At 40.9% G+C, this 15,806-nt stretch overlaps 1 protein-coding gene across 1 annotated transcript in view; it reads left to right on the top strand.

Moving 5' to 3' along the window:
* The window catches only part of VWA3B (von Willebrand factor A domain containing 3B), a 190,129-nt gene that overhangs the window by 96,572 nt on the left and 77,751 nt on the right, over nt 1–15,806 (top strand). Inside the window, exons 13-14 of the mRNA XM_070512783.1 lie at nt 1,012–1,110; nt 7,737–7,919. Coding sequence (XP_070368884.1) covers nt 1,012–1,110; nt 7,737–7,919 — 282 coding nt within the window. The remainder of the gene's footprint in view (nt 1–1,011; nt 1,111–7,736; nt 7,920–15,806) is intronic.

Raw genomic sequence — 15,806 nt, 5'->3', positions numbered from 1 at the left:
GCCCTTCCCTCTGCTTCCCAGCACACATAGATTAAGGCTTTGTTCTGTAGGGGAGATAGAGGAGAAGGCTCCCTGGGAGATTCCTGTGTCGGTGGCCCTCTCTCCCACTTCTGCACATGAAAGATATTTTCTTAGGACTCTCCCAGTCTTTTCTGTGAGTACCCTGTGGGGTTTGTGGTGAACAGCCTTCAAGAGAGTGCAGATCCCCCTACATTTGTGGCCTCCGGACTGTACCCTCTCACCAGTATACACCTGGCCAGACTCTACCAATTTACCAATCGCCCCAGCCCAGCTCTTCTTCCTTGTGTCTGGCTGCCTCTTGTCCCAGAAAGCCAGTGCTTGCATCTTGCCCGGCTCTGCAGATGCCCATCTCGCCCCAGGTGTGGGCCAGTTAGTTGTCCTGGGACCTGAGCCTTCTGATTGGCCTAACAAAAGTTACGTGCTTGCTGTTTGTCAGCTTTCGTTCATTATGAGTTTTGGAGTGACTCTTGCCAGTGCTCTACATACCTGGGCAGAAACTGCAAGAGTTTTAAAAATGTACTGTTTCTTTGCTGTACTCCCAGGTTGCTAGTGATACCACACTCATGTTTGCTGCATGTTGGGTGTCGTGATTAAATCCTGGTTGGAAACAAACATGATCCCTGCCAGGTGTATTCAGGTCGCATGTTTAGGCGGTGTTGACAGCTGAATGAACAGTAACTGAGTTAGTGCCTCACACAGAAGCACACAAAGGTAAAATTGCATTAAGAACTCTGTCCTGAGGACAGGAAACCCAGAGTCTTGGCAACTAGCAGTCCTGGAACTGTCTGAATAGAGACTTTTATGGCACTCCCAGGGGTCTGGCTTCTTGGAACTACTGGGCTCAAATTATTATCTCAACATAATTTTAATCTATCTTTTATATCACAAGTACTTTTCTTTCTTGTTTGGAAGCAGAAAATAAATAACATTCATTTGAGACCTTTTTTGAGATTCGAGTATGTGCTTGTCATCTCTCTCTCTTTTCTGTAGATTGGAAGTTCCACGAACACCCTGAATGCCCTGCAAATTGCTTTTGCTGATAAAGAAACACAAGCAATCTACCTTTTGACAGATGGGAGGCCTGATCAGGTACTTAGCAAAGTTGTGAACAGAGACTAACCGATTCCCTGAAAGTGAATGCTGAGAATGGGTTTGGGGGATCTTTTCAACTGTCACCAGAAAACTGCTGAGAGATATTTCCTTGGTTCAGGAACAGAGAACTGAGGTGAGAAAATCCACTGAGGAATTCCTTTGTCTATTAAAACACTGAGGAGAATTTATGTGGGTGTGAGTATTGTCTGGTTAATGTGACACACACTCCCAGACCTGGAGACCAACCTCATGAAAGGAGACGTCCGTCTTCCACTGAAGACTGGTTTATGTTTTATTGCAAACTAAGAGTGAGGAGATCCTTTTTGATTTTTTTCCTTTGAGGACTCTAAATCTAAACATGTCACTGTACACTGTCCTTGGTTTTACCTCTAATTTTAACTTACTAATCATTTAAACAAAAGCATGCCTTTCCAGTGAAACGTTCTTTGTTTTGTTTAGCCTGACTGGAAACTATTTGAAAAGTTTTAGCGGAGTCTGTTTGTCTTCTTTTGAGCTTTGTGAATGAAAGACTAATGCTCTGGGCCTTAAATAAACATACGGATTTGCAGGCCAGTACAGTGTAAATTAACTAAAGTGAGTTAGGATCAACGTATTGTGAGGTGTTTGCCTGTGAAGACTGCTAGGCAAATATTGTAAAATATCCTATGTCGAATGGTCCAGGGCTTAAACAGTAAAGCAACTGGATTTTACTACAGTGTTAGATTTGTGGCAGAGAAGTTTATGTAAAGTAAAATTTTATTTTGAATGATTTTCCTATCAGCTTCACTGTACTTTCTATTCAGAAGCGGTTTTACTGTGCCTGGCTTGTGTTCCCTGTGTGGTGCCCAGTTTGAGGCTACAAAGCTGACTAATATCTCATCCCTGCCTAGGGAAGTCTCCAGGCTGGGTGAGGTGCTCGACAGACGCCTTTAACTCTGATACGTTTTGGGGAGTGGGGTTGCCAGTGCTGGGAGACATCTGGGAGCACAGAGTGATGAGTTCTGCTATACGAGATGCAGAGAACACCAGGCCAGGTTCCACTGAGGAGGGGACCTTTCAGCTGTGTCTAGAAAGAGGAGAAGGAATTTTCTCAACAGAGGAGATTCCTGGTATCCTGGGTAGAAGGAACAGAGGCATGAAAATATGTGGGCTGCTCAGAGCAATAATCTGAGGGCAATGATGGGAGAGTGTCAGGGCTGAGGCTCAAAAGTTAGGTTGGGGGAGATCATGAAGGTCCTTGACCACCACATGGAAAGGATGGGCTTTGCCGCGATGAGGGCTCAGAGGAGCAGGTGGTCCCGTCCACCTGTATTTTAGAAATATGCCTCTGTAGTGCCAGGGAAAGACTAGATCTCGATGAGAGCTGGTCAGGGCCCACCTCAGGTAGGAGCAGCAGAATTGGGAAGAAGGGGACTCTCTTCAGAGATGAGTTAAGACAAGTAGCAACAAAGGACTTGGTGGCCAATTTGGGAGGAGGGGAGGGTGGAGTGAGGAGAAGGTGGGAGCAAAGGAGAAAGGGGTCAAGGTGGCTGATTGCTGGCGTATAACAATTGTTATTAACTGATTTAAATTTAAATTTAAAACAGGAACAGGCTTGGGTGTGCTGGTGGAGGATGCTGAGTTTGGGCGCCTGTCGTTCATGGATGTCCAGAATCCCCTAGAAATAGGCTAGTGTCTGGAGAAGATGTGGGATGGAGATTCTGATTTGAAAGTCATTTGGATAGGGATCTTTTTATTTTTAATAAATTCTTACTGATTTTATTGCAGTTTAGAAAATACAGATACGCACATAAGCATAAGAAAGAAGAAAACTTAAATCGTTCATAACTCAATTTTGCGTTCTGCTTTCTTTTCGTCTAATACACACAGTTTTTCCAAGTCATCAGAAATTCTGTAGAAACATCATTCTCAATAACTATATCATATTTTACTATATAGATTTAATAAAACTTCTACCATAAAAATTAATTTTGTTTATTTAATTTTTGAATAGTAGTACATTCACATGGTACAAATTACAAAGGTACAAAAGGACATATAGAGAAAATTCCCCTCCCACCTTTTGTTCACCACTTAAGAGGCAATGTGTGTTACCAGTTTCTTGTATCTTCTTTCAGAGATAGTTTGTCATGCAAGCAGATGTGTATTTACATATATATTTCCTTTTAGAATATATAAATGGTGGCATATTATACACACAATCCTGCACCTGTATTAATAAAACAATATACCTTGGAGATTGTTTAATATCATTTCATAAAGAGCTTCCTCACTTTTTTCATTGTTTCCTACTATCCCATCACATGGCTATTTAGCCATGTCCTGTGGAGACGACATTTAGATTGTTTTCAATTTTCATGTTATACACAACGTTGCAAAAGTAACCATGCACGTGTATCATCTTGCACATGTATGAGCATATCTGAAGTGTAAATTCTAAGAAGTGGACTTGGTCAAAAGGTATATGTTTTGAAGGATACTGCCAAATAGCCTCCCAAAGAGGATGTACCAAGTAACACTCCTTCTGGCAGTGTATTGAGAAGGGTTCTTGATCTCCAATCCGTCATAGACTTCCGAGGGTCCAGAATCTCCCAAGAGTATATACAAAATGGCTTCATATATGTCTCTGGGGAGAAGATCAATAGCATTCACCAGATTCTCAGAGGGCCTGCGGTCCACTTAAAGATGAAGAACCAGGGATACGGGTGATAGTTGGAATCAGAAATATGCAAATTACCCCAAAAGTAATTTAAAAACTCTTACTTAGGCATGTCATATTTCTATCGGGCTTTTTCCTACATGCAGTCTATTTATTTTGCATTATCCCTCAGATTCTCTCAGAAAAGTAGATGAATATTTGATATTCACACTCTATGTAGAGGACATTGAGACACTAAGAAATCTCTATTGGTTTTTGAGTTTTCACTGACTTTGTAGGACCTGCTGTGTAAGGCCAATGTTATTATTCCTAATACTCAGCAGAATTTATACTTGGGAGACCAGAGATGCTGTTCAGGATTCAATATCATAGACACCAACTTACTGCCTGTTGATTAAATGTCCAGGGCAGAATTATATAGCAAGGCAAGTTTTTAAAATTAATCAAGTTAAAAGAGTTCTAGTAATATTAGTCTTCATTAAGATGGAACCGATGGGTGTCCTTTGGTGGACACCTGTAAGTGTGCATGGACACTGCCGGGCCTGTGCCGGGAGCAGCCCAGCACATCTTTGGCTGCAGTCATTTTGGGACTTCTTTGAAGTTAGGGGCTCGCCCTGGCAGGAATCAAGAAAGTGGATTTGAGGAAGGCTTCTGCATCATTCTAAATAAAAATGAATGGATGAAGCCTATCATGGGGTATGCTATGGGTGGGGACGTGGGGAAGGCACCAGGTGAGCCACCTGCACACAAATCCTTCAGGCAGTTAGGAGAACACATCCCTGCCTCTCTTGCCACCCCAGGTTGACTTCTGTGGTGAAAGGGACATCTGGATGCACATCTGTTTAGACTCAGAGAAGAGGGAACTGGGCGTTCTCTCAGGTATGCTGCTTGGCCTCATCTTAGGGATTGAAGGGCCCCTGTGGAGAACGTACTCAGGAGTCCTGGGCTGAGCAGGGCTTCCTCAGTGTTACACAGGAGCTACACAGGGAGTGGCCCACCACACTCCACAGCCCAGCGGAGCTACTAGAGTAAGTGGCTGGAAAGAGTCAGGCTTAGTCAGGCTGCGGTGGCGAAAGTTTTACTTCAGTGTTCTGAGTCTACTCTTCAAAATTGTGAGGACATAAGGCAATAAAGGAATCCCTGGAGGGTGGAGGGACAGGAGGACAGGAATGGCTATTTCCCATCGCAGGGCTGGAGCTCCTTCTGCAATCAAGGTGCACCTCCATCCTCTGCCAAGCTCTCCAACACCACATTGGGCTCTAGGACTTCAGTTTAGCAAACACTATCTGGGGTGGGTGCGGGTGAGAGGCTCACAACAGTACACGTAACAGACTATCTCATGCTTGCGCTCTCTTTGGCTCTATGGAATGATGGAAATAGCTTTAGAGATAGAGACCGGGGTTAGAAGATCATCCCCAGCATGCCCATCTGAATGACCTTGGGCAAGTGTCCTCTAATGTGAATTTCCTCATCTGTGGCTTAGTGCTAATGCTCCCTCCTCACAGGGTTGCTGTGAGTAGATGAGATGATGTTCCCATGAATGCATTCTACAGATGTTTACTGAGCACCTTTTACATGCCAGGCTATCAGTCTGGGATACAGTGGTAAGCAAGATAGACAAGGTGCCTGCTTTCGGTGAAACTTATGTTCTATGGGGAGATAGGCAATGAGCAAATAAATATATGAAATAGTGTCAGGTAGCATATGAAAATGCTACCCACAGTCCCTGGCACACTCATGGTCAGTATTAAATCAGTGTTAGTTTCTTTGCCTTCCCATATATCTCAGCTGTAAGTCAGTATAGGAGTAGTTCCTGGCTAAAACTTATTTATCAAATTAACAGAATTTAGGTCTAACATCTCCAGTCTGGTATATGGGACTGAGGGGCAGTGGCCAGGAGTTCCTGGTAAGAAATAAGGATGCTGATGGTACCTACCTCAGAGGGTTGTAGGAAGGATGCAGGGAGAGAGCACAAGCAGAGCTCTTATTGCCTAGTACACAGTAAATGCTCAGAAATGGAACTTAGGTGGAAGACAGAGGAGGCAGCAGAGAGGGCTTTGCTCTGTCCTTACAGTTGACAATAGAGATGAGGTCAAGACTTTAGCTAGGTTAGGTTGCTGTTTGGTTAGGAAACCAGCTGGTGGCCAGAAGGGAAGAAAAAAGAAGAAAGGAGGAAAGATGGCTTAAGGCCAGGGCAAGCTCAAGGCTGGAGCCAGAGCCAGAGACTGAGGCTGTGCGTAAGTGGTGGATGCAATGAGATCAGACCCTGAGGGACCACTCAACTGGCCGCCTCCCTGGGCAGTGTATGAGCTTCCCAAGGCCAGCCAGTGATGAGTCCAGAGTCCTCTCTCCCTCATCACCTTGCCTTCCCCAGGACTCAGGAAAAATATTGGAAGGGTTAAAGGCCAAAGGATAGAGCTGGAAGTGGAGAGTGGGGACTGGCTGAGGGAGCCAGCAAATTTGGTCAATCAAAGAGGGACTCCTAGCACTGAGAAATGCAGAGAAAGTCAGGGAAGGACAATCAGAGGAAGTTTCTGAAGGTTCTCAGCTGGGCTGTGGTGGCGGTCATGGAGAGGCGGCAGGGGAATTTATCAATTAATCTTTCCTGAGAGTCAGTAATATTTACTAAGAGTCAGTCGTTACCAAGAGACAGTTTTTATTGCAAACCAGGGAGACAAACAATCTGGTATTGCTTCTAGTACAAAAATTGTCTTCGAATTCCATTCTTACCACTTAAGAGCTTGACGACCCTAGGAAATCTTTCTGAGCATCGATTTGTCTATCTGTAAGTGGAGCCCATACCTACTGTGCTGATTAGAGTTGCATACTACTGGGGAAAAAGCAGAAGAGCAGACAAATGATGGCTGAAACAATGGAAACATTTATATTCCTACTGAAAGGAAGCCCAGGGGTAGGTAGTCTAGGTTATACAGCTACTTAAGGATGAGTCCCAGAAAACAGCTTCTTTTTATCTTCATGATCCATCTTCTTTGTATATGACTTCCACCCTCTTGGTCACAAGATGGCCATTCCGCTTCTAGGTAGAGTGTCCATTTTCCAGGGTTTGGGGGTGGGAAAAGGAAGGACATTAGCTTTTTTTGTTAAGTCTTCATCTTTTTATTAGAGGAAAGGGCTCTCTCCCCTGGAACTTCTACCTATATCTCAATGGACAGAATTGGGTCACATGACCACTCCTAACTGCAAAAAGTATCAGAAGATGTTTTTATGTGTGTATGTGTTGTTTGTTTGTTTGTTTTTAACTGGGCACATTGTTGCCATGAAAAAAAAACCAGAGCTCTGATAGTAAAAAAGGAGGAGAGGAATGGGTATTAGGTAGGCAACTATCAGTCCTTCCAAAACTACCTCGTGAGATGGTTGTGAGGATCAACTGGGATATTCTATCCCCAGTAGGGTTCCTAGCACATGGAAGGACCCTTAATAAATGTCTCCTCTTTTACTCTGTGGGGGACACGTTCACCATGGCCTGTCTGAGCTGGAAATTGCTCCTTTGGAGTAGATGCTTTGGAAGCCATCAAGATCCAGTGGCCTCACTCTGTTGAATCCCAATAGACAGGATGTTCCACCCGTGACCCTAGTACTTTAAGTGCCCTCAAGTATAGCCCAACACTTCAAAAGGGTGGACTCCAGGCTTAGGTGCACCTAAAATTGAGTGATTTGGTTAGTCAAATCTTTCTTTCAGATTCTTTTCCCACCAAATTGTGAGCCCTCAGAGGGCAAGGGCTGTGTTGTTGGTCTTCATACTCTCACCATCTGGCAGTGTTTGCTTTGTTTATTGAATTGAATTGACACCTTTCCGAGAAGTCATTCACCACTGTGTAAGGAATTACTAGTTGAGAATTTCACGATCTGTAGCAAATACTAAGGATTTTCATGTCTTATTTTTTTCTTTCTCTTCTTCTCTCTTTCCATCTCCCTTTTCTCCCCTCAAAACATATCATTTCAGCCACTTGAAATGGTTATAGACCAAGTGAAAGTTTTTCAGAAAATTCCTATTTACACCATCTCCTTCAATTATAATGATGAGATTGCAAATGGATTTTTGAAAGAGCTTGCTGCTTTGACTGGAGGACAGTTCCATTCTTATGATTTTGGCTGCAAGGATCCTTGTCCTTCAGAGGCTGTTCAGGTAAGAGTTGAAGAGCTGAGAAGAGAGTGTTCACTTATTTGAGCTTTCCAGGCTGGATGCCCATGGACAATGCCTTAGTTGGGAAAACAGCAACCACAAAGACAACTAAGTTGAGCAAATGGATCATTTGACAATGAGTGTACTGAAAAATGTGATCCAAGGACCACCTGAGCTAGGGCACTTGTGAAAATGCAGATTCCAGGGTCCCACTTCAGAGCTACTAAGTCAGGCTCTAGGCATAGAGGCCCAGGAATCTTAATTAATATATTTTGTTTCTTTTCTGAGCTTTTTATTATGGAACGTTTATTTGAATAATAACATTTATTGTTCAAATATACGCTAAAGTAGAAGAGTATATGGACCCCTCATATACCCATAAATCAAATTCAACAATTATCAACATTTTGCCAAACTTGAGGAATCTGTATTTTTAACAAGCATCCCCAGGTGTCCATACATGAAGGTTGTTAACCACTACCGTTTGCAGACATTTTGGGGAAACTTTCAAAAACTTCAGATGCTAGGTAGTTGTCTCTTGACTTCTCAGACTATATAACCATGTGACCATCTGATAAAGCAATTCATTCTATTGGGAGAAAGTAAGTAAAATTCTTTTCTCCAATCCTCCAATCTTGGCCTGAGGATATGCGTTTCAAGAATGCCCTTCTAGAGAATGTGTTTTTCGTCTTATTGTCTGTCCTGAGGAGTGACTTTAAATCCAGGACAAGTCAGATTACTGATCAGTGCTTGCATGTGAGGAAACTGCGGGAGTCTGGGGAATGAATCATCCAAAAGGATTAGAGGGAACAGTATTTTGAGCTCACACAGGGCAGGGAATAGTGACAACTCCCATCAGCTGGACTGGAAAACCTTATAATCCTATTGGCGTTGGGTAGAGTATACAGAAGGGTCTTGCCTGAGTAGTGGGAACAACCAAATGCTGCTCCAGTTCTGCCTAGGAAATCTTAAATGCAAGACCTGAAAGATCAGTCTGTTTCCAAGGAACTTAACTGCATCCCTGAACAAACCCCAAGAATAATAGTAGGAAAGCAAAAATAGCCACCACTCAACAAAGTAAAATCAACAATTTCTAGCATCCATTTAAATAGTACCAGGTATGCAAAGAAGCAGGAAAATATAGGCCCATAATGAGGAGAAAAAGCAAATAGGAAAATTAAAACATACCCATAACTGACTCAGATGTTTGTATTAGAGCATTAAAACAGTTATTATAACTGTATTTGATATGTTCAAAAAGTTAGGGAGAGACATGGAAAATACAACTAAGACACAAATCCAACTTTTAAATATGATAACTACAATGTATGAGATGAAAAATACATGGAATGGGATGAACAGCAGATCAGACATTGCAGAAAAAAAGATTAGTAAACTGCAAGTCAGCAATAGAAACTATCCAAAATGTAACACAGAGAAGAAAGAACTAAAACCAAAAAACAGAGAACAGGGTGTCAGTGAGCTGTGGAAAAATTTAAGTAGACTAATAAATGTATAGTTAAGCAATAGTGGCCAGGAATTTTACAAATTGGATTAAACCTATAAACCTACAGATCCAAGAAACTCAATGAACCCCAAGCACAAGAAACATGAAGAAAGCCATACCAAGTCACATCACAATCAGTGTCAAAGAGAAAATCTTAAAAGAAGAGGGTGAAAGAAGAGATATTATGTACAGAGGAACAAAGATAACAATAACAGCAGAGTTCTCATCAGAAACAATGCAAGTAAGAAAACAGTGGAGTGACATTTTTAAAGTACTGAAAGAAAAAATACTGTCAGTGTGGAATCTATATACAGTGAAAATATCTTTCAAAAAGGAAAGTGAAATAAAGACTTCTAAAGGTATATGAAAACTGAAAGACTTCATCACCAATAAACTGGACGTACAAGAAATAGTAAAGGGAGTGCTGTGGGCAGAAGGAAAATCGTAGTAGATGGAAATACAGATCTGCACTACGGAATGAAGAGCAAAGGATATGGTAACTGCATGGGTGAATATGTAAGAGCTTTTCCTTGTTATTTAAATTAATTATAAGATAAATAACTGGAGAGACTTCCAGTTCCAGCAATAATGGAGTAGCCCTGTTCCTCCTAGGTCCTCCATCTTACAGCTAAAAAGCCCTGGACATAAAACTCACTCACAAAAACAAGCATAGGAAGACTCTGAAAGATGGAAAGAAGGTGGGATGCTTAGGAATAACGTGGTAATGAGTCCTGAGGATTTTGTTATCACCTTCCATCTGTCTCAGATAGGGCACTGCTGAAGCCTCCAACCTGGAAACTCTAACAGGCACAAACAAAAAAATGACACAAGAAGAGCCTATTGCCCCTAGACAAAGGACTGGAAAGAGGGTGGTCTAACAATAACAAACCACTTTGCCAATACTGGCCCTACTCCAGCCATACACCAACGGAAAAACTGCACCCGCTTCCCCAGGATTTCACTGGGAGCTGAACAGGGAGCTGATCTTCCACACCATCCTCCTGCTCCATGGAAGCAAGTGATGGTGTACTGATCCCTCTGCCAGGTGGTATAAGTAGAGCTAACCAGAGAGCTAATCTTCCATCCCCCGCATAGTGGAAGCAGGTGGCAATGCTCTGACTTCTCGGCTGGAGTAGTGTGAATAGGTCTGGATGGAAAGCTGATTCTGCAAATCCTACTGGGAAGAAGCACATGATACTCCAAATCCTGTGCTGAGGTAGCATCAGAAGATTGAGACGGAAGCTGATTATCCATCACCCCCTCCAGCAGAAGTAAGCACTCCTTTGATTCCCCCACTGGGAGAGTGTCCATGGAGTCCAGCAGCAAGCTAGGCCTCTACCCCTCCAGGTAGCCCCAAGACTTAAGGCAATGTGGGGACAGTCCATTCACAATTATGCTTCACCACAGTTCTCATGTCAATGGGACTCAGCAGGGAGCTGAGTTTCCACAAACACCCAGCATCAATGAAAATGAGAAAGGAAGTGTGAGTTAGGGATAAGCAACTCTCCACTTTCCCCCATCCCTGGTGTCAGTCAAGGTTGGTGGAGAGCTGAGCCTTCACAACACCCAGTGGCATAACAATAATTGAGGTAGTGTGAAACGGGACTCACCGCACTGTGGTCCTTCCCCAGTGGAGAGCTGAGCCTCTACCCCCATCCAGAGTCAATAAGACCAAAGGAGGCAGGGTTATGTGGGGTAACTTAGTAACTTAGTACACTGTTAATCCCCTACCCTTAGGAGCTCTGTCTGTGAACAAAGTGGAGATAACTGTCCCACAAAAAGAGAACTGAACTCATGACTCTGGCCACTGTAACAGCTCGCCTTGACAAAAATAGGTGGAAAAAAAACCCAGATACACAGTTGTGCCCAAATGAAAGTGAAATTTAGCTATAAAAGTCCCCAAACACATAAAAAGTGTTCTAGAAAAACAGATTTACAGGGGTAGGTGGGCAGTACTACCCAAAGTGACACAGCCACAGGTGGGCTAGTCTTGGAGGCCCCTTTGTCCCTGCAGATCTGAGACTCTCCTCCTCTGCCCAGAGATACCACAGTGAGTGGGAAGAACAGGCAAGAGGGACCCAGCCAGAGCCAGTGGCCCATTCCAGAAGAATTCTTTGTCCCTGTGGGCTAGGGACCCTCCTACCCTGCCTAGTGACACAGGGATGCCTGGGGGGACAGCAATAGAGGCACCAAGAAACACCTGGCAGCCTGATTGGGGGAAACCCCTGCTCCACCCTCAGGCAGCACCAGCAGGGACCAGCAGGAGCCCCATTGACACCAGAGTAATAAAGAAGACCAAAATAATATCAAAAAGGCTCTGAAAATCAAACTGCCATTGGAACAACAAATGGGAGAAGTCTCACATGCTAAATTTAAACAGAGCGACTATCAGCTAAAATAAAAGATTTAAATAGGGCCCAGAGTCTTCTAACACAATGGACAGAAAGTCTAGGATACATTAAAAGGTCACCCATCATATCAAGAACCAAGAAAACTGCAACTTGAATGAGAAAAGACAATCACATGATGACAGCACAGAGATTAATCAGATGCTGAAATTACTTGCAAGGATTTTAAAGAACCTGCCATAAAAATGCTTCAACGATCAATTACGAATTATCTGGAGACAAGTGAAAAATAGAAAATCTCGGCAAATAAGTAGAAGTTATAAAAATTTCCAAATGGAAATTATAGAACTGAGAAATACAATAACAAATAAATGCACTGAACGGGCTCAATGGCAGAGAGGAAATGAAAGGATCAGTGAACTTGAGGTCAGACAATAGAATTCAGCCAATCTTAACAATGTAGAGAAAATAGATTGAAAAAAACAACAATAACAGAACCACAGGGACTTGTGGGACAATAATGAAAGATTGAAAGATCCACCATTAGTATCATCAGAATTCCCCAAGGAGAAGAGGAAGAAAATGGGACTGAAAGACTACATGAGGAAATACTAGCTGAAAACTTCCCAAATTTTATGAGAGATATAAACATACAGATTCAAGAAGCTGAGGAAACTCCAAATAGGATAAAACCAAATAAATCCATGCTAAGACACATAATAGTTAAACATTTGAAAATCAAAGACAAAGAAAAAATCTTGAAAACAACCCGAAAGAAATGACACCAAGTTGAGAGTTGATTTGCCAGAAGATTCATCTGAAAACAAGAAAGCCAGAAAAGAAGTGGCACAATATTTTTCAAGTGTGGGAAGAAAAGAACTATCAACCACAAATTTTATATCAGAAAAGACTATCCATCAGGAATTAAGGGGAAATAAAAATATTATCAGACAAATAAAAATTAAAAGGATTTGTTGCTAGAAGACCTACTCTTATATTGGCTTCAGGAAGTTCTTCAAGCAAAAGGAAATGATAAAAGAAGAAATCTTGGAGCATCAAGAAGGAAGAAAGAAAGAGCAAAATTATGAGTAGTTATAACAGACTGTCCTTTTCCTCATGAGATTTATAAATCATATTTGATGATTGAAATAAAAATTACAGCACCATTTGATACTCAAGACAATGATATTTAGAAGTGAGGAGGATAAAAAGACCTAAACGGAAGTGAGGTTTCCATATTTCCCTCAAAGTAGTAAAATGCTGATGCTAGTAGACTGTTATAAGTCACATGTATGTCTGTCATACCTAGAGAAACCGTTACAAAAGCAATACAAAGAGATGCATTCAAAACACTACAAATCAACCTAGATATAATTGTAAAAAAAAAGTTCAAGAAACCTGAAGGAAGGCCAGAAAAGAGAAACAGGGGAACAAAACCAATGAAAAAAAGAAAACAAATAATAAAATAATGGAAGTAAGTGATAACATAGCAATAATTACTTTAAATGTAAATAGTCTAATTACACCAATCAAAAGACAGATATTGGCAGAGTGGATAAAAGAACATGACCAAGGGGCTGGCCCCGTGGCCGAGTGGTTAAGTTCGCGCGCTCCGCTGCAGGCGGCCCAGTGTTTCGTTGGTTCGAATCCTGGGCGCGGACATGGCACTGCTCATCAAACCACGCTGAGGCAGCGTCCCACATGCCACATCTAGAAGAATCCACAATGAAGAATATACAACTATGTACTGGGGGGCTTTGGGGAGAAAAAGGAAAAAAATAAAATCTTTAAAAAAATAAAAAAATAAAAAAAATAAATAAAAAAAAGAACATGACCAAGTTATATGCTGCATACAAGAAACTCACGTCAAGTACAATGACATAGGTAGGTTTGAATAAAAGGTTGGAAAAAGACATACCATATAAATATTAATAAAAAGGTGGACTGTCTATATTAATAATAAAGTAGACTTCAGAGCAAAAAATTTGCATACATACGTAATAAAAGGATGAATCCACAAGGAAGATATAAAGGTCCTAAATGTGTGTGCACAAACCAAGACAGCCTTAGATTATACAAAGCAAAAACTGATAGAGCTGAAAGGAGAAAGAGACAAACACAAAGTTATAGTTGGAGACCTCGATGCTTCCCTCCCAGCAACTGAGAGAGTCATTAGATACAAAATCAGCAAGGATAGAGAAGATCTGAACAACATAATCAACCAACAGGATCTAGTTGACATAGGTCAAACACTCCCACCACAACAGCCGAACACAGTTTTTTTCCTAGTACTCGTGAAATGTTACCAAGATGGACCATACAGTGGGCCATAAAACAAGCCTCAACTCATTTAAAAGAACTGAAATCACACAGAGTTTGTTCTCTGACCATGGTGGAATCAAACTAGAAATTAACAATAGAAAGATAGCAGGAAGATATCCAAACACATGGAATTTAAACAACACAGTCCTAAATAATCATGGGTCAAAGAGGAAGTCTGAAAGGAAATAAAAAATACTTAGAACTGAATGAAAACAAAAATACCACATAACAAACTATGTAACTATGCGGAATGTAGCTAAAACAGTGTTGGGAGTGAAATTTCTAGCACTACTTATATTGGAAACAAGGAAAGGACTTGAATCAACAATCTGAGTTCCATCCCCAAGAAACTAGAACAAGAGCAATAAAATAAACCCAAAGCAAGCAGAAAGAAGGAAATGAAAGATAAGAGCGTGAATTAATCAAATTGAAAACAGTAAAACATTAGAGAAAATGGTAAGACGTCCATTCTCTCAATTGATCTATAGACTCATTAAAATCCCAGTCAAAATCCAAACAGGCTTTTGAGAGTAAAACTTGACTAACTGATTCTATAGAAATGCAAAGGATTTAAAATAGCCAAAGCAACTTTGAAAAAGAAAAATGAAGTTGATAACTAACTACCTGATTTCAAGACTTATTATAAAACCATAGTAATCAGAATCAAAGTTAGATATATAGATCAATGAAACAGAAGAGAGAGACCAGAGGTAGACTGACACATGTGTGGACAAATGATTTTCAACAAAGGTGCAAAGACAATTCAGTTAAGAAAGGATAGTTGTAGTTTTTTCCCCCAAGAAATGGTGTTGGAACAATTGACTATCCATACGCAAAAAATGAACTTTGATCCATATTGCACTCCTTATTCAAAAATTAACTCCAAATGATACATGGACCTAAATGTAAAACCTAGGTTTTTCTCCTTCTAGAAGAGAACATACAAAAAAACCTTTTGTGACCTTATTAGACCAAAAAAATTTAATAGGATATCAAAAGCATGATGTATATAAGAACAAATTGATAAATGGACGTGATCAAAATTAAAAGTTTCTCTTTAAAAGCTAATGCTAAGATAATGAAAAGACAAGCTGTAGACTGGGAGAAAATATTTTCAAATTGCATAGCTAATAAAGGACTTGTATCCAGAATATATAAAGATCTCTTAAAACTCAATGATAAGGAAACTAAAAAATGGGCAAAAGATTTGAACAGACATGTCACCAAAGAAGATATATGCATGACAAATAACGTGAAAAGACGCTTAATGTCATTAGTCATTAGGGAAATACAAATTAAAACCACGAGATACCACTTCATAGCTGTTAGAATGGTTAAAATTAAAACGACTGACCATACCAAGTGTTTACAAGGATGTGAAGGAACTGGAACTCTCATACATTTCTGGTGGGAATGTAAACTAGTGCAACCATCCTGGAAAAGAGTTTGGTAGTTTCTTTAATAGTTTAACATCACTAACCACATGATCCAATCATCCCACTCCTAGATATTTACCCCAGAGAAGTGAAAGTCGATGTCCAAACAAAGACTTGTATACAAAGGTTCATAGCTTTATTTATAATAGCCCAAACTGGAAACAACTCAAATGTCCATCAACAGGTGACTAAATTTTGGTATTCAGTATACAATATAATACTACTCAGCAATAAAAATGAATGAACTGTCAATCCATGCTACAACATGGGTGAACCT

The sequence above is a fragment of the Equus asinus genome, chromosome 6, assembly GCF_041296235.1.
Source record: "Equus asinus isolate D_3611 breed Donkey chromosome 6, EquAss-T2T_v2, whole genome shotgun sequence".
In the NCBI taxonomy this organism is placed as follows: domain Eukaryota; kingdom Metazoa; phylum Chordata; class Mammalia; order Perissodactyla; family Equidae; genus Equus; species Equus asinus.
The sequence above is the reverse complement of the archived record's forward strand: the minus strand, read 5'-3'. Positions and strand labels throughout refer to the sequence as shown.